General features: G+C 32.7%; 6 protein-coding genes and 1 non-coding gene across 10 annotated transcripts; 5 read left to right on the top strand and 2 right to left on the bottom strand.

Moving 5' to 3' along the window:
* The first annotated feature begins 4,073 nt into the window (after positions 1 to 4,073).
* Positions 4,074 to 7,582, top strand: LOC103492753 (uncharacterized). Of its 2 annotated transcripts, none has more exons than XR_007822506.1 (2): positions 4,074 to 5,589; positions 5,696 to 6,680. XR_007822506.1 is itself a non-coding variant. In XM_051087678.1 (2 exons), the coding sequence occupies exon 1, from the start codon at positions 4,082 to 4,084 to the stop codon at positions 5,027 to 5,029; it is 948 nt and encodes a 315-aa protein (XP_050943635.1). In that variant the 5' UTR covers positions 4,074 to 4,081; the 3' UTR covers positions 5,030 to 5,060; positions 5,696 to 7,582. The 2 variants fall into 2 exon arrangements, 1 of the variants encoding a protein (XP_050943635.1); XM_051087678.1 differs by having other exon boundaries at positions 4,074 to 5,060; positions 5,696 to 7,582.
* Positions 5,577 to 7,582, top strand: LOC127143774 (DELLA protein RGL2-like). The gene has a single exon (XM_008453255.3). It carries the CDS (start codon positions 5,655 to 5,657, stop codon positions 7,380 to 7,382), a length of 1,728 nt encoding a protein of 575 aa, XP_008451477.2. The 5' UTR covers positions 5,577 to 5,654; the 3' UTR covers positions 7,383 to 7,582.
* A 444-nt stretch (positions 7,583 to 8,026) lies between these two features.
* LOC103492755 (cytochrome c oxidase subunit 5C-like) lies at positions 8,027 to 9,887 on the top strand. 2 transcript variants are annotated; one of them, XM_008453258.3, is made up of 2 exons: positions 8,027 to 8,194; positions 9,458 to 9,887. In XM_008453258.3, exon 2 carries the CDS (start codon positions 9,490 to 9,492, stop codon positions 9,682 to 9,684), a length of 195 nt encoding a protein of 64 aa, XP_008451480.1. In that variant the 5' UTR covers positions 8,027 to 8,194; positions 9,458 to 9,489; the 3' UTR covers positions 9,685 to 9,887. The 2 variants fall into 2 exon arrangements, with proteins under 2 accessions (XP_008451480.1, XP_016901077.1); XM_017045588.2 differs by having other exon boundaries at positions 8,168 to 8,317.
* A 955-nt stretch (positions 9,888 to 10,842) lies between these two features.
* LOC103492756 (probable glutamyl endopeptidase, chloroplastic) lies at positions 10,843 to 17,413 on the bottom strand. Of its 2 annotated transcripts, XM_008453259.3 has the most exons (11): positions 17,027 to 17,413; positions 15,551 to 16,541; positions 15,202 to 15,330; positions 14,460 to 14,759; positions 13,916 to 14,374; positions 13,734 to 13,799; positions 12,884 to 12,944; positions 12,656 to 12,805; positions 12,354 to 12,491; positions 11,874 to 12,184; positions 10,843 to 11,287 (listed from the first exon to the last, which is right to left on the bottom strand). In XM_008453259.3, coding segments are annotated over exons 1-11 (2,904 nt in total). In that variant the 5' UTR covers positions 17,325 to 17,413; the 3' UTR covers positions 10,843 to 11,286. The 2 variants fall into 2 exon arrangements, with proteins under 2 accessions (XP_008451481.1, XP_050943611.1); XM_051087654.1 differs by having other exon boundaries at positions 10,843 to 12,184.
* Positions 17,414 to 21,409: 3,996 nt separating this feature from the next.
* LOC103492757 (calvin cycle protein CP12-1, chloroplastic) lies at positions 21,410 to 22,049 on the top strand. The gene has a single exon (XM_008453260.3). The coding sequence runs from the start codon at positions 21,495 to 21,497 to the stop codon at positions 21,870 to 21,872; it is 378 nt and encodes a 125-aa protein (XP_008451482.3). The 5' UTR covers positions 21,410 to 21,494; the 3' UTR covers positions 21,873 to 22,049.
* A 778-nt stretch (positions 22,050 to 22,827) lies between these two features.
* LOC103492885 (bZIP transcription factor 53) lies at positions 22,828 to 23,882 on the bottom strand. Its single transcript, XM_008453431.2, has one exon. It carries the CDS (start codon positions 23,398 to 23,400, stop codon positions 23,011 to 23,013), a length of 390 nt encoding a protein of 129 aa, XP_008451653.1. The 5' UTR covers positions 23,401 to 23,882; the 3' UTR covers positions 22,828 to 23,010.
* A 942-nt stretch (positions 23,883 to 24,824) lies between these two features.
* Positions 24,825 to 24,896, top strand: TRNAH-GUG (transfer RNA histidin (anticodon GUG)). Its single transcript has one exon. It is a non-coding gene; the product is annotated as a tRNA-His (tRNA).
* Positions 24,897 to 24,906: the final 10 nt, after the last annotated feature.

Below are 24,906 nucleotides of genomic sequence, written 5' to 3'. Positions count from 1 at the left end.
AATACTTTTTCTAATTTTAAAATTTGTTATCTAGAATACCTTTTTCTTTAAAATAAATAAAAGTTAAATTTTATATTTATAAAATCTTTTAAAAAGTTATATGTAATTTTAATTTTTAAATTTTAAGTTTTGATCTCAATTTAATCTATAACATTTTAATTTGCTTTTTGGAGTTTTTTTCCTTCAAAATATACATTCTTAATTTTATTATTTTTTTACTCAATATTTATTTTTGGCTTCATGCTGAAATTTCTTATTTTAAAGAAATTACATAAATAACAAAAAAAAAATTAGAAAAAAACAGTTCCATAATACTTTTTTTATATATTATGAATATAAAAATATGACAAATAATTAATGATATCAAATATTGTCCGTTTTTAAATTTGCTGTTTTTACAATTTAAAACAAATTTAAAAAATATAGTGATATAGACACTGTTATCATAAAATCTTTTGCTATTTTTGCAAGCGTCTATATTTTAAATTTAAATAAGTATTTGAGTTAAGATAAATATTTTAAATGATAAAATTAGTTGAGATTGGATGATTAAATTAAAAGGTGAAATATGTTTTCAATAACAAAAATATAAGATGAAAATTTAAAAGTTAACACGAAGACGATAAAAGCCTAAAACTTTTAAATTGTTTTAAAATTTTATAATCTATGGAATAAATTAACGATATAAATTTCATAATTTCATTTGCTACAAAAAAAAAAAAAAGATCAAAGATATATATTTTCGATTTGAAATAGATTTTGATGTTTTGTTATCCAATTTATTGACTAATGTTTTAAAAATGTAAATAATTTGATTGTCAAAATTGGCTTAGCACAATTGAGCTGTTATCTATACTTTCCATATCAAAGTTTGTAACGTTCTACCCTATGTTTAGTTTTTGTATTATTTTTGTTCATTTAAAATGTGATTGATCAATGCTACTAAAAGTAGGAAAGTTATTGTAAATTTAAATTTAAAAAAAATGTCGAAAATATTTATAAAACTATAATAAAATTTCATATTTTATCCATGTCTATACAATAGAATATATGATTAATTTTGTTATTTTTGTAAATATTTTGGTTTATTACGTTATATATGAAAATGCCTCTTTAAAATATTTATATCGTTGTTTTATTTATATGATATTTTTATTTTAAAATTATAATATGATTTTTTATAAAAACTTTCAAATAAAGCAATGTTTGTCAATAAAAAAAACTTCTCTTGATTTTTAAACAAACAAATAAATAAAAACACTACTATAAGACATCGTTTTCTTTTAATTTTTTAAAATAGAAAATAAAAAACAATTACAAAAACCAAAAAAAAAAAACTTAAACAAAAAAATTAAATGGTTATTAAAACAGTTCTAGTTTTTAAATTTTAGCTTAGTTTTTTGAAATGGAAGGAATGTTTATAGGTTTAACTTTTAAAAATAGAAAACAAAAAAACCGACTTCACCATCTATTTAAGTCGAAATGTAATACATATTTAAGTGGAAATGTAATAAATCGATAATGATATGAAAAGTAAGTAAGTTTCCTTAGGTTACAAAACTTGTACTCCTTAAGCATAAGGAATTGTGTCTACGAGATCTTATCTTAAAACTTACATTAACGACTAACGAACATAAAAGGTAAATATAAGTTCTTGTTCAAAACCCCCACCCTAACCGCCTTGTACTAAAAAAATCTTAAGAAATTGTGGGTCTACCTTCAAATCTGTAATCAAAACTGATCGTTTAATCGGGATTGAAAACTATCATTATCGTTGTTGCCACCATTAGAGACAATAAATATTACAAATTTGTAATTCAAAGTAAACGTGATAAATAATAATTGAGATATAACTCAGTTATGTGGTCTAAATAATTGTTATCTAACGAGACTTTAATTTGTATAATGTTGGTTCATCGGGTAGAAGAATATGATTGATTGCTTCAAAAACCAAAAGTAAGATTCTAATCCTTTAATCATTCAATAATATTTGCACTTAAAGCTAAGAACTACTAACCAACCACTTTACCATAGAAGAAATAAAGAATAATTGTTCTAAGAAATTTATAAATAATCATTAGGTTGGATTAATTAAAAGATATGAACATACCTTCACCTTTATATCATTATTTATATGTTTACCAAAATTCTATATATTTGCAATTTAAAAAACCCCCACATGCATGCAATTTTAAATTTGTATGAAATGTCTATTATAATAATACCTAAATATTTAATTTTATTTGTTTTCTAATTATTGAAATTAACATTTCAATCTTATCACATAATATGTATTAAATGTGTTTAATTAATGGAATAATAATTAAGTATAAAGTAATATTTTTAAAAATTGTAAATATAGCAAAATCTATTACTTAATCTATCATTGATATACCAATATTTATAATATAGTCTATCACTTCTAACATTGATAGGCTTTGACAGATTTTGCTATATTTGTAAAAATTTTAAAATGATACTATATATTTAATTATTTTGAAGCTAATTACTATATTTTTGCAACTATCCTTTTTTAAAATTGATATTAAAAATTAAAGATAAATCTTAAAAAAAAAGAATTATGATATCGATATCTTATTCCAAAATTAAAATAAATATTTTTAAAGATAAAAATAAATTTTTATTTTATTAAATAAGTTCTTGCTTTTAGTTTTTCGAGTGGAATTAAAGTAAGAAATTTGAACTATAGTTCTTAAATGTCAATTAAATTATGCTCACTTTGATGTTTAAATCCGTTCTTATTCAAATGTTTAAATCCGTTCTTATTCAAAGTTGTTGTGCAATAATGTGAAATTGTATGTATCCTTATAATAATCTAAATATCCATAAGAACATTATATTAATGTTGGTAGTTTAATAATTGGTATTGGATCATAGACATTTAATAAGATAATAATCATCTACCATGTTTATTTGAAGAGGCACGTTTGACCTTTTGTTTAACAACATATACATGTTACATTTAATGCATTCAATTACATTACTACAAATCTCATCACTTTTCTCAATGAATGATTCTATTACTTTTTGATTCAAATCTTCGATTATATTTGTGGTAAGTTTAGATCTTAAATTTTAAGATTTGTATCGATCTGTTTTTTTATATACAAAATTAAATTTTATGGATCTATTAAATATAATATTTAAATTAATTTTATAATAAATAAATTATTGGTTAAACTATAATTCGACTCCTATATTAGTTTGAAAAATATTAGAATTCTTTTTAGGTAGGCACGAGGATTTGATCCCCAAACCTCTTGATTTTTTTGTTGGAAAAATGTCAAATTTAGCATAAGTTGTTCAATAATTTAGAATTTCAGCTCTCCGATTTAATTATATTTTAAAAATATTCTATAGATCATTTATAAGGATTTTACCAAAATCATAATTACACAATTCCAACCTAGAAAGTAAGTTCTAATTAACTTTTCTCAAATCATTATAGAGACAAATTTTTAACTAAAACTTGTTGGAATTCAAATCTCATCCAATTGGGTTACATTGTAGGTGTCCATCGACTTTGACTTCCAACTTGCTTCCTTCTAGTATATGGTCTCGATCTTTATATTTATGTGATATTGAACCTAATACACTCCAATGCTAAAGTTAGTATTAAGACTAGCAAATTTAACTAAGCACAGGAGAAATGGAAAAAAAAAAAAAAAAAAAAAAAGTCTCCCTTGTATACTACTTATAATTCTTTGGGGTAGTAGTTTAATGAGCCCATTTATAAGTCAATTCTCTAACATGTGTCCATGGTCGAGTGTGACGATAAGTGTGTTAAGGACGTCTCTAGCACTTTAAGTTGTAGGATGTTAGTTCGTCCTCGGTTAGTCTATTTGTCAATAAGTATATATTTACTAGCTCGATGTGTCAATTTAGGGCTCTCTTATGCTCTTTCTGTGTACTATATGAGGCAGATGCGTACACTACAAAAAGAATAAGAAGAAGAAGAAGAAGTTATATTTTATGAAGATTAAAGAAAAGAAAGCATAGAATAATAATATGAACATAACTTATATATATATTATATGGTTTGATATATTATATATTTATAATGTACGCCATTGGCATTTGCATTGCCATTTGCCAACCAATTCAAACCTCTAGACGTGGCCGCCACTCAACGTTCACATCTTCTTCTTTCCTTCTCCTTATTTACATTCTCATATTCTTCATTTCCTTCCGCAAATTCAGAGTTATGGCTATGGCGTTTCAAAAATGGTTCCAAAATCCCAATTTTCTCTTCAAGAAACTCTTTCATCTCTTCACTCTCACTTTCCTCTCACTCTCCCTTCCAATTTCTTTCCTTCTCTTTTGCAGACTCGTTCATTCTCACTATCTTCACGCTTTTCTCCCTCTTTCGACCCCTTTTCCTTCCATCCTCTCCGCCGATCGAGTTCTTCTATTAGTTCTCATTTCCTTTATTTCTATATCTGCTTTTCTCGATAACTTGTTCGGCAAATCGATTCTTCCCTCGAAATCCTCTGGTCTGAGTGCGGCTTGGTTGGTTCTATGTGTGTTACAGATCGGTATGGCCTTGGGGATCGGTCAGAGATTGGAGATTGTAATTGATGACTCGAGTCTAGGATTGCGGGGAAGTTTGTGGTGCCGGTTGATGTTCTTCCTGGGGCTGCATACGGCTATGATTCATTGGTCGAATGTGGCGGTGAAGCCGGTCGTTGACGATACCGTTTTCGGAGCACCGGTGGAGGAGAATTGGAGTGAAAAAATCGTCATGGCGGTGAGCTTTGGGGGATTTTGGTGGTGGAGATTGAGAGATGAAGCTGAATCTCCGGCGATGGTTACGGAAAGCATGATGGAGCTTCTTATGGATCCAACTATGGCGGATTTCTGCAGTTTGGCTCTGTATTACCTTATCGTCGCGATCGGTTTCGTTAGGATTTTGAGAAGCTTTGTTTGGTTTTTGAAGTTTTTGCTTCGTGAAAGGAAGGAGGAAAATTCTTCCCAATTCTCCCAATTCAAAGCGATCGAAGTCGTCTGAGATTCAAAGCCTTTCTGTAATTATTTTCTGAGTAAATTTCTCTCCATTTCAATCAAAGAAAGTTCAATTTTAACGAAATTTTCGAATATTCCATCCATCATTGTTCTGATTATATATTATTTAGAGTCAACTGAATTCCAATTTTTGCTTTCGTATGAAATTTCTTAACTATCGAAAATGGTGATCGTGGATTCCAATACAAAGAGATTAGAGTATTATTATATTTCCATTATTTGTAATCATCCTGAAAAAGGAATGAGACAACAAAAATTACCTATGTTATTTGTTTGTTTTGATGGCTTAAATTTCAACATTTTTTAATTTGTCTGATTAGAAAATGACAAGAAGAAAGGTTATAGAGTTTGATATCATTTTGTTGTGTCCAATTCAAACTTGCCAGCTTGTTTAGTAGTTTATAAACTTTGATTCTTGATCTTTTCTTTAACATTTGTTAGGGAATATCGAATAAAAACAGATTTAAAGAAGACTCTTGGCTGTTTTATTTTGAGAAATCTCTGCAGTGACATTGAGCTTTGGTTTATTCATCAGCTTGATTTAAAGTAGAATTTATCTCTGGAGTTACACTGTTTATTGGTTTTGTTCATCAGCTTCCTTCTGCTTTTTAATGGCTGATGGTTTCTTTTCCTTCACACCATTTGATTTCAGTGGCTCACAACCAGAAACTTTCTTCCCCTCTAATGGCGGCGTACACGAGAAACAGGAGACAGAGCAACACGGGAAAGAAGACGACTGTCCATTTAGAATGGATGAGTTTGGAGATTTCAACTTTCCTTCAGCAAATCAATTTGGCTTCTACCAACAAGACATTTCCAAGATTGTAGATCAAACAAACTATCAACACCCCAACTCAGATTGTCTTATTTTTGACGAATTGCTGTTCGGTAACGATTTTACCATTTCCGAATTGATTCAAGAGAAGTCGAAGATATCAGAAAACCTGTCTGCAGATTCTATTAGTTTCAACTCCAATAAACAAGTTTCGAATCCGTGTTTAGATTCTTTGCAGCTGCTGAACAGTTACGGTACTAAAGTCAAGAGGATGAAGGGGGAAAATCTTAACAAAAGAGGCGATGAAGCCGGTGAAGAGAACAAAACATTGTCAACTGAAGAGATATTTAGGGTAGCTGGAGCAAGATATGTTCATTTCTTTCCTGAGGGGCATGACGACTTTTACATGCTGACGCATCCGTGTGATTTCGCTCTCTCTGGTTTGTCGGAGGACGAGAGAGAAGATGTTGAGCTTGCCAATGTCCTCTTTGCTGCAGCTGAAAAAGTAGGCTACCAGCAATTTGACCGAGCGAGCCGGCTGCTTCAACGCTGTGAATGGACTGCATCTCCTTATGGCAACGCAGTCCAACGACTCGTTTATTACTTTTCAAAAGCGCTTAGGAAAAGAATCCAAAGAGAAACTGGAAGGGAAGTAATTGAGGAGCAACAAAAAGAAGAAATGAACCTCGATGTACTTAGAGGATGCATGAAACTTCCTTTTCAGCAAGTGATGCATCTTACTGCTGTTCAAGCAATATTAGAACATGTGAAACTGATCAACAAAATTCATTTGATAGATCTTGAAATCAGAAGTGGAGTTCATTGGTCAGCTTTTATGCAATCACTTGTAGATTTGAAGGAACTTCCCATTAAGCTTCTTAAGATCACTGCTGTTGTAACAAACAAATATTACTCGATAGATCAGGTGGGAAAGTGGTTGGAAAATGTTGCCGAGTCTCTAAACATACCTTTCTCATTCAAAGCAATCTTGGTATCAGATATGATGGAGATAAAAGAAGAACTCTTTGAAACAGAAGATGATGAAATGCTGGCAATCTACTGTCCCTTAGTTTTGAGAAACATGATCTCAAGGCCTTCTAGTTTGGAGAATCTAATGAAAGTAATTCGAAATCTAAACCCATCAATAATGGTAGTTTCCGAAATCGAGGCAAACTATAACCTATCATCATTTGTGAATCGCTTTATCGAAGCGTTGTTTTTTACTGCTTCGTACTTCGACTGCTTGAAAATTTGCATTGAAGAGGATGAAGACAGCAGAAGAAAGATGGAAGCCTTGTGCGGTAAAGGGATTGAAAACATTGTTGCATCGGAAGGGAGTGATCGGGTTGCGAGGAGTGTGAAGATAGAGGTGTGGAGGGCATTCTTTGCAAGGTTCAGAATGGAAGAAATGGAATTCAGTGACTTATGTTTGAGCCAAGCTAAGTTGGTATCAAAGGAGTTTCCTTATGGGAAGTTTTGTAGTTTGGAAAAGAATGAGAAATGTTTGGTTGTTGGTTGGAAGGAAACTCCAATTATCTCTGTTTCAGCTTGGCAGTTTCTTTGAGTCATTACACCAACACATGAAGGAATGAGAAAGAAGACAATTAATGAAAAAGGGGTTTGATGTTAATGGCCTCCTCAAGTATTTGTTCTTCTTATGGGTATTATTATTACCATGTATTTGTGTTTGTGTTAGCTTTTTCTTATATTAACTTTATAATTATACCATAATAGTTGTTCTTGTACATTATTTTGTAAAATAAATGAACTTCTAAGCATATGCATGAATTACTAATAAACTATAGTTACAAATACGACTATCGTATTAGTATTTGAAATTCTACTAAACGCGTAGTATTATAATCTAAAAGCTATAATATATAACTCACGCCTCAAACATCTCCATGACTCATTGGAAGTATTAGAATTTCATTATATTCTTTTTAAAAAAAAATAAGAAAACTTCGATTTAAATTGAATGGTAATTGACAATATCTTCCTTCATAAATGTATTGATTTCGTTATTCACCCAGCCATCATTGTATTAAAAAACTCTCAACTTTTTAATTTTTTCAAATTACAACATCTAATTAAGTGTAGATACTCACTTTGAATCTTCATTGCTATCTTCTATTAGCATTTCCACTCTACGAAACAAAACAAAAGCTTTTTTTTTTTCATTATATATATATATATGTATATATATATACACTAAATAAACGGTGGCTTGACCTTGACGTGTTCAAGTGGGCCCACTCGCTCTCTCCCAATCGGCAAAGCGAAAATTGAGAGTCTTAAAAGAGTTTGGACGCAGCGATCTTCGAAGACCATAAACAAAGTTTCTAGGCGCCATCCCATCGCTTCTCATCTCCTCCGGTAAAAACCCTAACTTTTCTTCTAGATCCACCCTTCTCTTGTATTTCCCTTCTTTCTCTCTACTTTCCTCTTCCTTAATCTTTGGGTTTTTTTGTTTCTTCGTTTAATTTCATCTGATTTTGGGTATGTTGAATCTATGCCGTTCCCGTATGTCTCTTACTTGTTGAAATGAGGATTCGTTTTCTTTCCGATTTGGACCTTTTTGTATCTGAATTTGATTTGGGGTAGGTCCAAGGATTGGTTTCTGTTTTGGGCTTTGCCCCCTTTTTTTGGGCAACACCTAGTTTCGATTTTTCTTCGGTATAGATTTGAGAGACTGCGATTGTATCCTGATTTGTTTGAATGGATTTCTCGGGTTTTGATGTGTTGACTTAGTGACGGACCCTTTTTTATTTTATTATTTATTTTTTCTGGGCACTTTGGAGTTTCGAATGGATTAATCGCTCCCCTTTGGTAACCGATTTATGCATTTTATGTGAGTGGAAGCCTATCCTAGGGTTCGTTGTCATGTGTGTTTTCCTTAACGTAGAGAAATGCAGTGTTGTTGGAATAGAGTAAATACAATACTACATAGGAGGGGTGGATGAGAAATTCAACCATAACAGCAAGAGGCGATATTAGTAGATGCTCAGGGGATTCATCGTAATATCAACAAAGTTAGTACAGAATGTTGTTGAATAAGATGGCCAGCCATCATCCATTGTCTCTCAATCGAGTTTCTGTAATAGATTACATTGTTTAATGGTGGAGAAAGTTTTGTCTCAAGGATAAGGGAGCTTCTTGTCTTGTGGATGATGCTTCCTTTTAGCTATTTTGTAGTGCATTTGACTTAAGGGAACAGAATGAACTTGAAGGGGTGATTATAACCTGGGAGGAGGTTAGATCTTTAGGGAGGTCCAAACCTGCTCCCTTTGGTTGTGTTTAACTAGAAAATTTTGTGATTATTTTTTATTTTGTACCATTGGACCCCTTATTCTGTAGAGGCTTTTGAAATTTTCTTTACTTCCTTCGACTTGGGCTGATTTATTTTTTGTATTGCGAGTAAAATAATAATAATAACTACAAATGAACTCCAAAGTTTTGTTACTGAAGTAGTGAGGGGCAGTATTATTTCTTCTTAAATTATGAAGGTTTTCGTTGAACTTCCCCTTCGTCCTTGCAAATAGTTCGGACTATGTTTCTTAATGGATGAAAGTAGAAAATATTATGTGTTTAAATGTCTTATTGTTCTTATGAGTGTTTTTCTTCGATCACCTTGGGCAGATTTTGTTACCGTTTTCAAACGTGAAAAGCAAATGGCTGCAGGCAGGGTAGCTCATGTCACACTACAAGGACCGAGTGTTGTCAAGGAGATATTGACAGGAATGGGACTTGCTTTGTTTGCTGGTAGCTTTTGGAAAATGCATCAATGGAATGAGCAGAGGAAAGTGAGAGCTTTCTACGATCTACTGGAGAAGGGTGAGATCAGTGTCGTTGTTGATGAAGAATAGATCTTACACTCTTACTCTTATCATGATATTATGGAACACATTCACAAGCTTGTGTTTATCATTTTTATTTTTTTTTTGAAAAACCTCTTTGTATTGCTCTTGGAACAGAGATGACATGTTTACGTTTTGCAACAATTTCTGCAAATAAGAGATGAGTGAGACAGATTTTGGTGGTTTAATAAACCTTATTTCATGATTTGTTATTCTTTTGTGAATCACATTTGAATTCTCATTAGAGCCGGAAGCTGTCCTGGAATTCTGCAATGCATGCTTCTTATAGCAAATAATAATAGTAGGAGTAGTGATTTTTTTTGGAGATCATATAGTATTTGTTAACATTTGCAAGATTTTTGTGAATCACTTGCAGTATTCGACCTCATTGCATTTATTTATATTATCAAAATTGGTTTTGATTTTGAATTATTAAAAGTTTGTTAGAAAAGTGATTTTATCTATTTGATCGTCACTTTCAAAAGGCTTAAATTGTTTGGCAAATTCTAGATTCGTGTAGCATACGAACATGTACCATGTAGGGGTATTTTGGTTAATGTGATTGAGAAAGCCCGAGTCCACATAGAATCACAAGTAACCTTGAATTTTACATTCCTCTTCGACAAAAATTAAGACTTAGAACCACATAAATGATCGACAATGGTTGTCATTCAAAATTCTAAAGATTCTTGCAACATTTATTAATTGTCAACTTTTAAGTAACTTAGTTGAATATGAATTCAACTTAACTGACATTTATTATACCCGTAGACAAGAGGTCATAAGTTTAAATTTCTCCACCCTACATTTATTACGATACCTTTCGCTTAATAAAATTAATAACAAACTCCTTTTACTCAATAGTTGATTCTATATAGTATACTAAATAAAATATTGATATAAATAAAGTGTTTCAAATACATTGTGAAAGGGGGAAAATGTAGATCCTTTGTTTGCCAATGTGAGTCGAATCTATAATGTTATAATGTTACTAAAATGTCTCGCCCTGACCCTACACTTATTAAACAAACCAAAGGATATATTTGGTTATCCAAACTCCTAAACAAGCATCTTCTGTTGCCAACCAATAACGAAAAGAATTGCTATTACCCCTAAAAGGAAAATACATGGATGGAGAATATCAAAAGCATTTAGAAAAAGAAAAGCTTAAATAATGAACAGTCTTTCATTTGTTATAAGATGTAACACATTAAATTCACCATCATCTTGATAGTTGCATAGAGCCAACATTTATATACTATTTCCAATTCATTAGAAACTTATGGGGAGGGAAACAGTTATTGCTTCTGAAGATTCAGGCAGCCGTTGATCAAATTGTATACACATGAATTTTCGCTTCCATAGATTATGTATATAGCAACCAGAACAAGCTATCCGAATTATGTGTCTTTGTAATAAAGAAAAATGATGTAAAATTCTTACCGAAAGTAACTCTTTATTTTAATCTGGAGTGCTACACTTCAGAAGCATGGATCTGTATCGTCCATTCCAATCCACGTTGTTGTACTTTGAAGGTCCTCCACCATGCTTCTTATTTTACAAATTAATTCTTCACTTCAATCTTGGCTGCAAAATGATCCAGCAAGAACATCTACACAACGAAAGCAGAACGTTCCAAGTGTTAAAGTAATAAGTACGTGAAAGAGACAGAAACCTTGCACAACGTACCATATATCATCTACGTGAAGAAGCTGTGCATTTGCAATTAAATGGTAGAGAATCCTTGATTGAATGAAACAAATTATGCAAGTAGAAGTTTACGTTATCTGTTTTATTCGTAGTCTAGTAAAACTTAATGATAGCAAACCACTTGGTCACACCTCCAACTCCTGCCTTGACAAGCTAGAGTGTTGTTAAACAAAAGCATTAGAAATAAGTATTTTTTAGCTTCCTCTTTTTGCCGAACATGAACCAAAAGTTATGTTTTCATCCAGCATGCATGTTCTTTAATTCAAGCTGATAAAATTTCTTCGCAAGGATTTCCCTCTGTCGTAAGTACTACAGTCTATACATCTAGAAGCAAGTAATAGCACTGCAGGTTTTTTTTTTTTCTTTTTTTTTTGAGAAAAGTAAAAGTCATGCATATGATATGGGTTAGAGGAATTATATTTCCTGTCTTTACTTTTTGTTGTACGGCGCCAGGTTAAGATAGTTTATTTATGTATTTCAGCAATTACCACAAGAATGATCTTTGAATAGAGTAAAATCCATCATTATCAGGACTTGAACTCTCTGTGCCACCACCACCAGAACCAGCAACAACTTTTCCTGCAGAATCTGCTGCAGCATTGCCTTCCTCTTTGTTTTTATCCCCATCTTGACCTAAATCAGAAGCGTTGGAGGAACAATATTTCTCCAGCCATCGATCAGTTTCCCAGAGGACATGCATGATACTCTCCCGTGAAGAATAACCGTGGCTTTCAAAGGGAAGAACCACAAGGCGACATAATGCTCCATGGCCTTTCAAGGCATTGAAAAATCGATCGGACTGCAAAGCATGCCATATATAAGTTTCTTAGAGAGTTAAAAATGAAACTGTAGCCATAATATTGCTTACAGCTTCGCAAGGTTAGATTAAGATGCTGTCTTAGGTTATTATTTCATTATTTATTTGTTGAAGGAAACAGAACCAAACAGTTAAAAATTCCAGACTATACCTGCATGGGTAAAGTTCCTGGGTTGTTGTCTTCTTCGCCATGAATGAGTAAAATTGGCTTCTTGATTTTATTTGCTGATATAAATGGACTCATCTCTACATATGTGCTGGTTGCTTCCCAAAGAGTTCTATCCTCATTCTGTGACAGTAAAGTATAACACCGCAGATTAGCAGAACAAATGAAACGTAGAGTAGAAGAGCGTGGAAAGGTTGGAACAGACTTTTAACCATAGGAATTTTGGGCATATCACTTCCGTATGGTCAATGGTTAGAGGAAATTTGAGCGTTTAAACATGCAACTACCTGAAAGCCAAAAGGGGTCAGTGTTCTGTTATAGGCACCGGAACGAGCAATTCCACAACAAAAAAGATGGGGTGCGTGAGCCAGAAGGTTTGCGGTCATAAATGCACCATATGAATGTCCACCAACAGCAATCTTATCAGGATGAGCAACCTAGTCATGGTGGCATATCAACATGGTTAGCTATGTTATAGACCAAGAACATATTTATAAAGAAAACACAACACTCACCCCCCGTTTAATGACCTCCTGTACAGCAGCCTCTGCACTCGCAACTAATTGCTCCACGTATCTAGTAAAAATATGTATCTTTTAGTATCTTTTTTAACAAAATTCGATTATTTAAAGGAAGCAATGAATGAAAATATTCAAACAAGCAGAGATAGATAAAAGTATATAAAGTTCTATATATGTTCAATATTCAAACAAGTAGGAATGTGGTGCTGGTGAGTGTGGTGGTGGTGGTGGATGGTATTGTAATAAAGACTAAATAGTGCTCGAAGAAGCTCCATTATTCTAGAACCTCAGGTCCTCAGATCTTGAGTATGATATTATCAATCTTTTCGTATCTCAGTTCTCAAACATTGCAATAACTGCATGTAACTACTTTCATTGTGAGACACTTTTTTTCTTTCGGCAACTTCATTGTAAGACAATCAGATGCAGCATGTATGTAGATCCAATTATACAAAGCAACTTAGACAGTTATACGATAGTGAAGTAGTTTGTAGTCAATGATCTGCACATATACTAAACCCACATTATAAAACAGGAGGTCAATAAATTAATTTTTGCTTACAGGATATTTCTTAGCTATGTAAAACCTATCTCTAGTTTAACCCTTACTATCGTTAGAGACAGCTTCAATGTACCTAAGTAGTAAGTACACTGTAATCATCCAAAGATCCAAGAATTACTTATTGCAGAATGCTTCCCAGATGCAGGTAAAAGCTTTTAGTTTTTGCATCAATGTCAAAGAAAAATATAGACAAAGACAATATAAGCTTTCAGGAACAAACTACACAATGAGGATTGAAAGGGGAAAAGGAACCGATTTTGTAGTAAATAGGCAACCAGTTACCTATCATTTGCCTCCTCGTTACCTTCACCAATGATAGGTATTGTTGGTCCAGCCAAAATGGCAAACCTGAAAGACTTAAAAAACTATGTTCAGTACAAAATAAAATATAATCCATTCATAAAAATAAATAACTATGATCCAAAAATAACTTAAAGGCAATAATCTTGAAGCAGCACTTCTACCTCCGAGCCAACCAAAGAAGAGCAGATGTTGGACCTATGCTAGCAAACTCATTGGGGGAGCCACGAACTTGTCCAGCTGCATCTTTGCTTTTGAATTCTCCAGGGTAAGACCAGATCAAGCAGGGAAGAGGGCCATCTTTTGCTGGATCGTAGTTTGGTGGGAGATATAGTGTGGCTGTTAGTTGAACTCCATCTTTTCTCTCGTATCTAATCATCTCTTTCTGCAGTGAAGCCAGCTGTGGATATGGATGAGGGAAATTTGTGATTTGACTTGCTGTCTTACCAGGCCACCTCAGAATGTAGTACTGAGTATTTTCAGTTTTGGATTCTTTGGAAGTCAGAAATTTCAGCTCATCAATATTTAAATCTCCTTCTTTCTGATCAGACATTAAAGCTAAGACACTCTCATAATAAGTTTCTTTGTCGCTCTTCCATATTCTTTCTTTGCTGCCTGTGTTTCTGAAAGAAAATTTTCAGAACCGGTGTTCTGTTAATAGCACTAACAAGCGTGACTAAACAAGATATGATTAAATTAAATACTTACATGTCAAATAAATCAATAAAAGGGATGTTCCCTTCCGGAGTAGCACCACTACCATTGAGTAGAACATATGTTCCATCATAATTTTCCTTCTTTAACTTTGCAATCACGTAAGTCCCAAGAGGAGTCCTCCGCTGCATTGGTGACCCAGGGTCTGAATACACATCTTCTGATGACCTATCAAATAGAAGGCGAGGATTGTCCTCTAGAGAACCAGGAGAGATTACCCACGTTCGAATTTTGCGCGTTTTGTACCAAGATTCGTAAACAAGAGCCAGTGAGTCATCACACCAATATATTCCTCTGCAGCAATAAACATAACAAACATATTAAAACGAAGTTTGGAGGTTGTCCATTTGATTTAGATCTGTAAAAGAAAACTAGTAGTTATGGTACAAAAAGATATAGAAATACTTGAAGCATAGATTAGAAATATATGTTTTAGTCTTTATCAAAACTATATGATAAGAGATTAATAAAAGAAAGCATAGGTGAGACCATGTACGATTTTAAATCCCAAAGGTGGACCAGTTTCAATTGTTAACAACATACTATTAGTTTTTGCAGAGATCAAGATCTCCAGGGTACTGTATTCCCAGGGAATGTGTTTAACTGAATACATGAGTAAGATACAAATAAAAATAAACTTCTGTTAAATTTGAACAATGTTGTAGTAAAAGGTGTTTTCAACTTTGTGACTATCTAAAATTATGACCAGGATAAAGGGCAGAGGAAGGAAAAGTACCCATAACGGAGATCAAGTTTATGCAGTATCTCTGGCTGTTCACTTTCCAGTGGTTCAGCAGATTGTGTATAAACAATGTCACGAGGAGAAACCTCAATTCTGGCATCTCCACCATCTTGAGTTTCCACCCTGAAAAAAACAAAAACAAACAAACAAACAAATAAATTTAAATGAACACATTAAAACAAATGCAAATGCTAACATAACTAGTAAACGCAAACTAACTATCTTCATAGATGGTGCACATGACACATAAATTTAAATATAATTAAAAAAATAAGAAAAAATGTCAATAAAGATGCAAAGAGGAAAAGAGCAGTAAAAATAATATTAGAAACTCAAAGCACACCAGTAGAGCGTCGATGGCTTATCTGCTCTCCAATTGATGGAACGCATTCCCTTTCTTACACTGTTGAATGCAATAGGGATATCCTCAGCAAGAGGCAAATCACAAAGTTCCCTGACAAATTTGCCATCAGTTGTCCACACATCTACCCTATTAGGAAATCTTCCACATGGAACAATAAAAGAATACGGCCGGTGAATGGTACTGATCAAAATATATTTGTGATCGGGGGAAGGGTCCAGCGACGTATATACAGCTGGTGGGCCAAATTCCTTAACTGTTCCATCCTCCAGTGAACCCAAAACAAGCAGGGAAGTGGCGTAGTAGTCGAACAAATCCTCATCATATGTGTCCTTCAGCAAATCCTGGTAGGTTCTAGCTTGGATAATGTTCTTCTGCTCATTCGATTGAACTTTTGGACCACGAGGAACCAAAGGTTTTTTTGGTGGATCTCCACGAGAGGAGGGAATGGTGCAAACTAACAAAGTAGAATCGTTTACCCAAACAAAATTATTAAAAACTGCATTCACATAGATGTCTGTATTCTGAAACAAAGGTCTAGCTTTCCCAGTTTCCACATCAGCAACCCAAACTCGAAGCTTACCGCTACTGCCACCTTCCTCATCTATTCGAACAGTGAAAGCTAAATGACGCCCATCAGGTGACCAGGTAACGAAATTGATCTTAGCACCATCCGGTAAGCCATGTACCTCCAACTCTGGACCTAGGGAATCATCAGGCATCAATTGATGAATCCCTATCCCAGTGTAAAACGAAATTCGACTTCTACAATTGCACTGTCCATCGATACGAATACCAGCCAGCTTTTCTTCTGGTTTCGCAAGTTCAGATAGAGGAGGCAGTGACCTCCGCTTGAGGAACAATATCTTATCCCTGTATGGCGAGAATGACAGTATGGGAAGCGGTGGAGCATCAACAATATCCCTGATTTCAGCTGGAGGAAGCCGATACCCAACTCCCAGAACTGAATCCTCTGATTAGAAGCATCACGAGTCAGAAACACCATTGCAAGCATCAAATAACAGTTCGAACAATGTGAAATTATTTGATTTCACGATGCAAGCAAGCCATGAACAAACTTGGTTACAGAGCTCAAAAATCACGGGTAGGAACATACTGAATTTCCATTAAGCACTTCTTAATACAAATAGGACGTAATAGAAAAACACATGCATACATACAAACATGTACATAAATATATAAATGAACAGAGAAAAAGTAAATTTCTTTGCGCAAGACGAAAATCTTAATCACGATCACAGAAGAGCAATATAATCCAATATGATTTGCTGAAGTCCATAATCTTATAATAATAAAATCATTCCCACCAAATCTGACCAGTTCAACTAAACATCTCCAAACCACTTATTTTAAATAAACGATCGGAAGGAAACAGCCACAAGAGTACAAGTAAACTAAAATAAAATAAAATAAAATACGAAACTCTCTTTCCAGTACCATCGTCTTCAGTAGAAGCTACAGCTGAAGAGGACGAAACAGAGCCATTGGAGCCTCCGCCTCCGGCACCGCCGTTTTCGGAAACGATCGCGTTGAGATGAACAAGGTTACGAAACCTCGATGAGGCCATGAAGGAGGAAGTTGAGAGTGGTGTAGAGTGGAATCTGCGGCGGGGGGTCCTGAGAGTGAGAGAATGGGAATGAGAAATGGAGAAGAGGGAGGTGGAGGATAGAGAAAGAGGGAGGAGAGAGAAAGGGCGAGAGAGTTTGTGAATGCGAATGACCATCGTCATCTTCATCGACGGTGAGAAGAATAGAGCAGTTGGATTGTTCAAAACCACTGCCACTACTATCGACCATATCCTATCAAACCCTCCAACACAATATCGAAATTTTCTTTTCGTATATATATTCGAATATTAATTTTTATATTTATATACTTTAATACTATAAATTGTAAACTATAATTTAGTCATTTAATCTAAATAGATTGCTAATGTAAATTATAATTGGCTCTCCATTTACAAATTTTTAAAATTATGGATGGTAGTGGCAATCCACATAAATCATTATTGAAAAAAAAAACGAGCAAACAAATATTTCACTCATAGCTTACCATCATCATTTTTATTATTGTTATCTTATTTCTCTCTGTTCCTTTTTCTGTTTTTCTTAGTTCCTAGTTCTTGAAACTTGAATAATGAGAGAGTATCAAGAATCAGGGAGCAAGTTCCAATTTATCAAGCAAATATTCAGAAAGTGTAAAGCTTCAATTTCTCTAACATCGTGCATATACATATGTTATGGCAAGAAAAAGTCGAAGAAGAAGAAACCTCCAGGAGAGGAAGGTGTCAACTGAGTTAATGATAGATTTGGGATGGAGACTAAAGACAAATACAAAGATGAAGTAGAGTGAAGGGAGATCGAGCATGATTTATCTGTGTTTCAGTAATTTCAATAGGAGATGCGATTAGCACAAAGCCAAATAGACTCGTGTTTTCAAAGTCTACATTATATTTCATTTGGACCTTCAATTTCGGATTATCTATATAACTTTTTAAAATTTTTAAATCTTATTATATCTACATTTTTTTTAATGTTTATAAACTCTTGATGACACTAACTTTAAAGATTAAATGAATAAACTTATGATTTAAACGAAAAACCTTATCATGAAAATATTTGTAAGAAACAACGTATTGTTTATATATAAGTATATAAAATTGTATATCAATAATATTCCCCTTGTTTTTTTCAACAAATACGTGGGGTAGAGAGATCGAACATCATACCTCAAGATGAAAAATACACGCTCCATAAAATTTGAGTTATATTCAACCCATCAATGTATATCTATAAATATATAAATATATATACATATATATATATATATAATCAGTTGTTTTTTATAAATGAATTATTTTCGGTTATTGTTACAAAATCTCATTAAATACGAACTTTCACAATACTTCAACCAACATGTATACATCAACATATGTTAATATTAGAATAATCAAGCTTCAAAAGGAAACCTTAAAAGGTTGATTTCCTAAAAAATGTGAATGAACCATATATGTTAAAGTTTGGTCACCAAAGTATGTATTTTTTTAAGTAGTTAAAAAGGAACCGAAACTTGTAAATTAAATGGGAATTAGAACAAATAAATTATTATTATATTACTATTTTCCACCCTAAAAAGAGAACAAAAAGAAAAAGAGGGAAAAATAAGATAAATAAATAAAAATAAAAAGTCACATAAAGGAACTATCTTTGTTACTTTAACAATAATTGGCCGGGGACCGCGAGAATTTCGGAAGAATGAAGCATTTGGCCCTTTAAATTACCGGCATAACCTTTTCATTTTTCTTTAAAGAATAATCAAATATTTTAAGTAAAGTTTCCAATATTGAAATAGCTCCAGAAGAATGTTTGGATAATTTAGATTATTATAATTTGTATTTGGAATGTAAATTATATTATTTTAGTTTAGGTTATATTAATATGTGTTTGATGGACAGATTGTTATAGTTTTATAAATAAACCGTAAGTATTGTAACAAATAATAGAAAATATGTAGTAATGTGTGGTCATTGTAGTATTAGATAAATTTTGTCCCGAATAACCTCTTAAATAGTTCAAATTTACTTTGGTTATTTTTAAAATGATTATGAAATGCGTTATTTTTCTATTCAAAATAAATTTTAATGAATACAAAGAAGATTTTAAAATATAAAATTAAGTTAATAAATATGTGTTTCAAATAGTGTAGGAACTAAATGATATTAACTAGGGTTGACAACGGAGATTTGTAATCCCTCTGTTCCATTTTCTGTTCTTGAAGGTCGGGGTTGAAATCGAAGAATTTTTATCTTAGACTGGGTTCTCACGAAAAAATACCTATTTATATTTTTAAGGATTACTTTTAAATATAATAAAAAAACCTAGCAATATTTAAGCAACATGATTTAATATCATAATTTTGTTGTTGTGTTTAAATATTTTGTCAATTCATCCGTTTTGACAATTTTCTGTTTTTAAAAGTTTGATGTTAACATTGAAATTGCAAATACTTTAGACAACAGATTATATTATTATTGGTTTATTTATTTAAATCAATAACCAATAAATATATTTTTATTATAAAATCAATAAAAAAATTAAAAGTTAGTTAGTATTACAATATGAAATAAAACAAAATGATAAAATCAGTGGCTTAAAGCTAGAGTTATATACGTCTTTAAGAAAAAAGTGGCGTATGTATGTTAAAAATAAAATATTTATAATTATAATAATTTAAGGAGCGGGTTCGGAAACAGTATTGGAATACCCTTCCTTGTTCCCAATTAGAGACTCGGATTGGATCGATCGTTTGACCCCTCAGAATGGGGATCCATAGAGATTTTTGCCAAACCCAATTTTAACAACCTCAAAATCACTTCAAACATATATTTAAATAAAATATATAAAATACGTTTGCAGTTAAATGGTAGTATAAATACCTAATATTTAACTAAGAGATGTTTTAAATGTTAGTATTCCAAATAGGTATATAATTACACATTCAAGTGGTTAACCTATTTTGACTAAAAAAAATTGACTTAATGTCAAGCTGGCTTACATGGGCATGTCAACCACCATACGACATAGGCAATATGACTTGGGTTGATGTTCAAACGGCTTGAGTCAACCCCTTGATAGGGCTAAATCATGTCGTATATATTTACACTTTTGGCTCACTGATCATCAAGCCTAGGTCACTAAAGCCTACTTAGGTCTTCACTATTCAATTTTGACTTGGTTTCATTCTTTTAATTCCTTCATAAATTTAGATAGTTATCCAAACGAGCCCTTATGCATTTAATTTTACTCTATAATGATTTTGGTCCATATACATTTAGTTTTGTGATATTTTAATCTACAAACATCACTATGTGATAATGTAGTTCTTAAACTTTAAATTTGTGACGATCAAATCCATATTGTACAAAGTGTTAAGATTTAAACGACCTTCATTACATAAAAAATAAATAAACTAATTAGATACTAAATTATTTACATAATATAATTACTCAACATCTAATTTTGATGAATTTCTTACATTAGGGACTAAATTCGAACACAAGTATATTTGGTTGGATTTTTTGAAAAGAAAAAGCTAGAAATGTTTCGATCCAAAAATAGCTTTTTGATAAATAGTTGAAGTAATAAATAGTTTTTTTATAAGTGTTTATGGTTAATATATATTGGTATAAAATTTAAAACTACCAAAATACCTTCAATAAACTCCCATTGTGTTGTTTTTATAAAAAACATTTTTTTAAGTGTTTAAATGAAAATAGATTTTTTAAAAAAGACATGTTGTAAAAACGAAAAATGAAACGCAAAAATCGAAAAAAAATACAGTATTAAAAGAACATAATATAATATATAAGTTAAAAGAAGTAAATAATAAAAAGTAAGAAAATTAAATATTTAGAAATTTACTATGTCTAGACTATTTGTTAAACGTTTATCTTACCCAAATGACACTATTTATAATACGACATTATTTGGTCGGTGTATGATTACTCGACACGTGGATGAAAGAGACGCCTTATTTAAACACCAAATGTTCAAAATAATAAGACGCGGGGGCACACCCTTATATTATTTATTATAATAATTTCAACTCAATTCAAATCAAATAGGTATTTCAATTGAATTTTGGAGATAAAAAAGCTTTTTAATCCTTTGATAATATACTAATTAGGTGAAAAAAGAAAACTAAATAATACGACAAACACCCACCACGTGGGCTTGTCTCATTGGCCATCCTCGGATAAGAAATTTGTGCTCCAAAGCGCATGGCGAATTCAATTATATACCGAAGAAGAAGTGGAAAAAGAAAAAATCTCACTTAATTCTGATCTATTTTATCCAATCCACCGCTCCATTCTCCGATCAAGAAACAAAAAAAAAAAAAAAAGAAAATGGCAGCGATCACCGGTTCTTCTATGGCGGCTACGAAAGCAGTGACTGACTCACCGAAAATCGAATCGCCGGTCCACCGATCCTCCCGGCTTAGCTACCCATGGAAGCGGTGGACCTCCGGTCGGATGAGCGCAGTTGGACCGGTGGCAGCCGCACCAGACCGGATATCGGAGAAGGTGGTGGAGAGCATAAAGAACGCGGAGGTGACGTGCTCGGAAGATCCGGCGAGCGGCGAGTGTGCGGCGGCGTGGGATGAAGTGGAGGAGCTAAGCGCCGCCGCCAGCCACGCACGTGACCGGCTCAAGGACGCGGACCCGCTTGAGGATTTTTGTAAGGATAATCCCGAGACGGAGGAGTGTCGCACGTATGAGGACTGAGTAATTTCGATTTCATTTGCAACTTTTTCTTTTTTCTTTTTTGGGTTTATTTCCTTTTGGTTAAGGTAGAAAGGTTATTTGGGTGCGTTTTGTTTTTCCTTTCAAGTTAGGAAGGTTGGGTGTGTTTGTATGTGAAATAAAAATTACTATAAAATATTTTAGTTTCCATTATTATTATTTTTTTCTTCTTAAACTTAAACAAGTTTGAATTATTTGGAAAAAAAATTATTTTATAGGAGATTTTCGTGTAAATATTTATAAATATAAAAAACCACAATAAAATAATAATAGATATTTATTAGCGTTTATTGATGTCTACGACTTGTAAGTGATAGATTACGATAGTTTACCCATGTGTCTCAACATTTATTAATAATATTTTTTTATATTTATAAATATCTTAATTTATTTTGTTAGATCCGAAAACATCCTTGTAAAAACTTGAAACTACTGCTAGGGGTAATAGCATCGTTGAGGTTAGTTGTATTTTTTGGAGTTAGAAACATGACTTTGGATTTATATTTACCAATTTTGAAAGAAAATTGGTTGTTCGTCATAATTGTTTAGCTCTATGCTCCAATGTTAGATATATATCTTAGTGTATTAATACTAATCTATTGGTAAGTTCCAAGGTTTTTCATAATTAATGATCAACGTATATCATTTTACATGGAGTATCTCAAATCAAAACTATACAGTGTTATAATAAAGTTATGCGTTCTATGATATATAGCATTACAGTTCACATGATGATCATCTATTATCTTCTCAAATAGAAATCGTCGATTTTTCCATCATTTTAGTGTTGAATTGAAAAACATTCAATACTATGTACTATTCTAACGATATAGTATTTGAAATTATTGCGCAACAATTTAGTTTAGTCTTTGTCTTTCATTGTTTAACTAGACCACTCTATAATAAAATTTGATAACCAATAACTAATTTCGAATAGTACAATAATTGTTATAGACGTTGGAGTACCATAAATTGTTAGATGCGAAATAAATTTATACATCTATTATAAACAACTTCGTAATTTGAAAGCTTAATCTACGATCAAATTGAAACACATTGATTAAATTTTTCGTTTTTCAAGTACATCATTGATCGGAGATGGAAATCGAACTTTCCACCATTACACCAAAAACGTACCGTAATCCGCCGCCATCAGCGGCGGCGGTGGCTGCTTTTGTTGGTTGAGTTGCCAAGGTTCCAACAGAGGATCACGAACATCAAAAGCAACAGCGTTCGCATCGTCTTGGATTTGAAGCACCAAATCCAAGGCTCTAAGCCGGCACGTCATTTCAATTGCTTCGACTCTCAAAAAATTATTCATCGATTCAATTTCAACCATTGCTTCCTCCCTGCCATTGACGCTTTCTACAATCCGACTGTTCACAATCTGTAATTCTCTCACTTCGCTTGTTAAATCTTCAAATCGCTTCTGCTTTCTCATTCGCGATCGTCGAGCAGATTCTCGATTCGATTGCATCCTCTTCATCTTCTTCTTCGTGTCGTCGATCATCCTATTTTGAGAAGCCCGAGATGTTGATTTGCCCTAGGAAAGAGGTCATTTCCAAATGAGTTGTGGGTTCTCTGTTTGGGTCGGTATTTTAATTGAGGAGTTAGGCTAGAAGATGACGATGATTGAAGTGCCAATACGGCAACAAAGCAGAGATCGAGTGGAGAAGATGAATTTGGCGTGTAAGGTAGAGTAAACACCATGAAAACTTGAGAAAGAACATGGTTCCAGATTGATAAACGGATGGATTTTCCGAAATTGGAGTATAGATATTGAATTGGGGAAGAATGAATATGCACAAGAAGATTTATAGGAAAATGGAAAAATACGGATGCCAAACTAGGAGTTGATTAACAATCAAATCATGAAGAACGAAGAAACTAGTCGGTGTAATTTCAACCGTGGACTTCAGTCCTTTCAACAAATTTGAAATTTAGTCGCCCATTGTTTTTTGGTAGTAACACATCGTGGAATGGATCGAAAAGAATTCCATTGGTGAACCCAGAAGAACATAATTCAAACACGGTGAATATGAAGGAATGCAATCTGGATCTTGTGAACTGGAAGGAGCACAAATTGAAGATCCGTATTTGTCATTTTTGTTTATCTTTGTTAGTGGCAAACAACCCATTCTTTTAGTTACCGTTTGATTGACATTTTTTCGTCTCAAAATCATTTTGTTTCAATAACTCTTCAAATTAGTTCAGGTTAGTTTGAAGCCTCAGGATTGAATAAGAGGTCATGTAAATTGTTGCTATCAACCTCAATTTGACCATTACTGTTTTTAATTTTAAATTTTATTATCTACTAGCATTTTCGTAATAAATTGTCAAAAATAGAACATTTGACAATAAACACAAGGAAGCCTGACTTGATGGTCGTAAGTATGCCGAGTGGGGCACAAGCACTGAGCCATGCTTACAACCATGCTTTGTTTAAAATAAAACATTATTTAATATATATTGTAATTTGACACTTCAAAATTAATATTAAAATACAAAAATCGATAATGCGAGAGAGACACGTGTCCTTGCTGGTGCATACATAAATCCGTCAATTCCTTTAATCATAAAACATCTCATAAATTGATTAACAATGATTTTATTCGGGAGTTAACCATGTCAAAAGTAGATAGTGGAAAATTAGATGGAGTAAGAAACAAAAATAGTACTTTAACCCAAACTATATATACCAACAATTAAGCATAGTTACTGACTACCGTCTAAAATGATAATTAGGTATAATCTAAAGTGAACTTAATACAATGATACCGATATAACGTCTATTTCCCTACAGGTTAGATATTTTTTCAATTCTTAACTTTATCAGGGTAGGGTGGTAGCTAATCATTTACCATTTTAGAATGATTTTATATTTTTGGAAAACTTTATATTATAAATATGAAATGAAAATTTATAAGCAACTAAGTGGCTGTAGTTTAGTGGTGAGAATTCCACGTTGTGGCCGTGGAGACCTGGGCTCGAATCCCAGCAGCCACAGTATTTTTAT

This window comes from Cucumis melo, chromosome 1, assembly GCF_025177605.1.
Source record: "Cucumis melo cultivar AY chromosome 1, USDA_Cmelo_AY_1.0, whole genome shotgun sequence".
Classification (NCBI taxonomy): Eukaryota; Viridiplantae; Streptophyta; class Magnoliopsida; order Cucurbitales; family Cucurbitaceae; genus Cucumis; species Cucumis melo.
Note: the sequence above shows the minus strand (reverse complement) of the source record. Positions and strands in the feature narration are given on the sequence as shown.

Excerpts from the sequence above, each read along its gene's own strand:
- LOC103492756 (XM_051087654.1), bottom strand. The coding sequence starts at position 17,324 with ATGAAGATGACGATGGTCATTCGCATTCACAAACTCTCTCGCCCTTTC. Across the intron at positions 16,542-17,026 it reads AGCTTCTACTGAAGACGATG|AGGATTCAGTTCTGGGAGTT; the intron begins GTACTGGAAAGA and ends GCTTCTAATCAG. Across the intron at positions 12,806-12,883 it reads AGGAGGTCATTAAACGGGGG|GTTGCTCATCCTGATAAGAT; the intron begins GTGAGTGTTGTG and ends CACCATGACTAG.
- LOC127143774 (XM_008453255.3), top strand. The coding sequence starts at position 5,655 with ATGGCTGATGGTTTCTTTTCCTTCACACCATTTGATTTCAGTGGCTCA.
- LOC103492757 (XM_008453260.3), top strand. The coding sequence starts at position 21,495 with ATGGCAGCGATCACCGGTTCTTCTATGGCGGCTACGAAAGCAGTGACT.
- LOC103492885 (XM_008453431.2), bottom strand. The coding sequence starts at position 23,400 with ATGATCGACGACACGAAGAAGAAGATGAAGAGGATGCAATCGAATCGA.
- LOC103492755 (XM_008453258.3), top strand. The coding sequence starts at position 9,490 with ATGGCTGCAGGCAGGGTAGCTCATGTCACACTACAAGGACCGAGTGTT.
- LOC103492753 (XM_051087678.1), top strand. The coding sequence starts at position 4,082 with ATGTACGCCATTGGCATTTGCATTGCCATTTGCCAACCAATTCAAACC.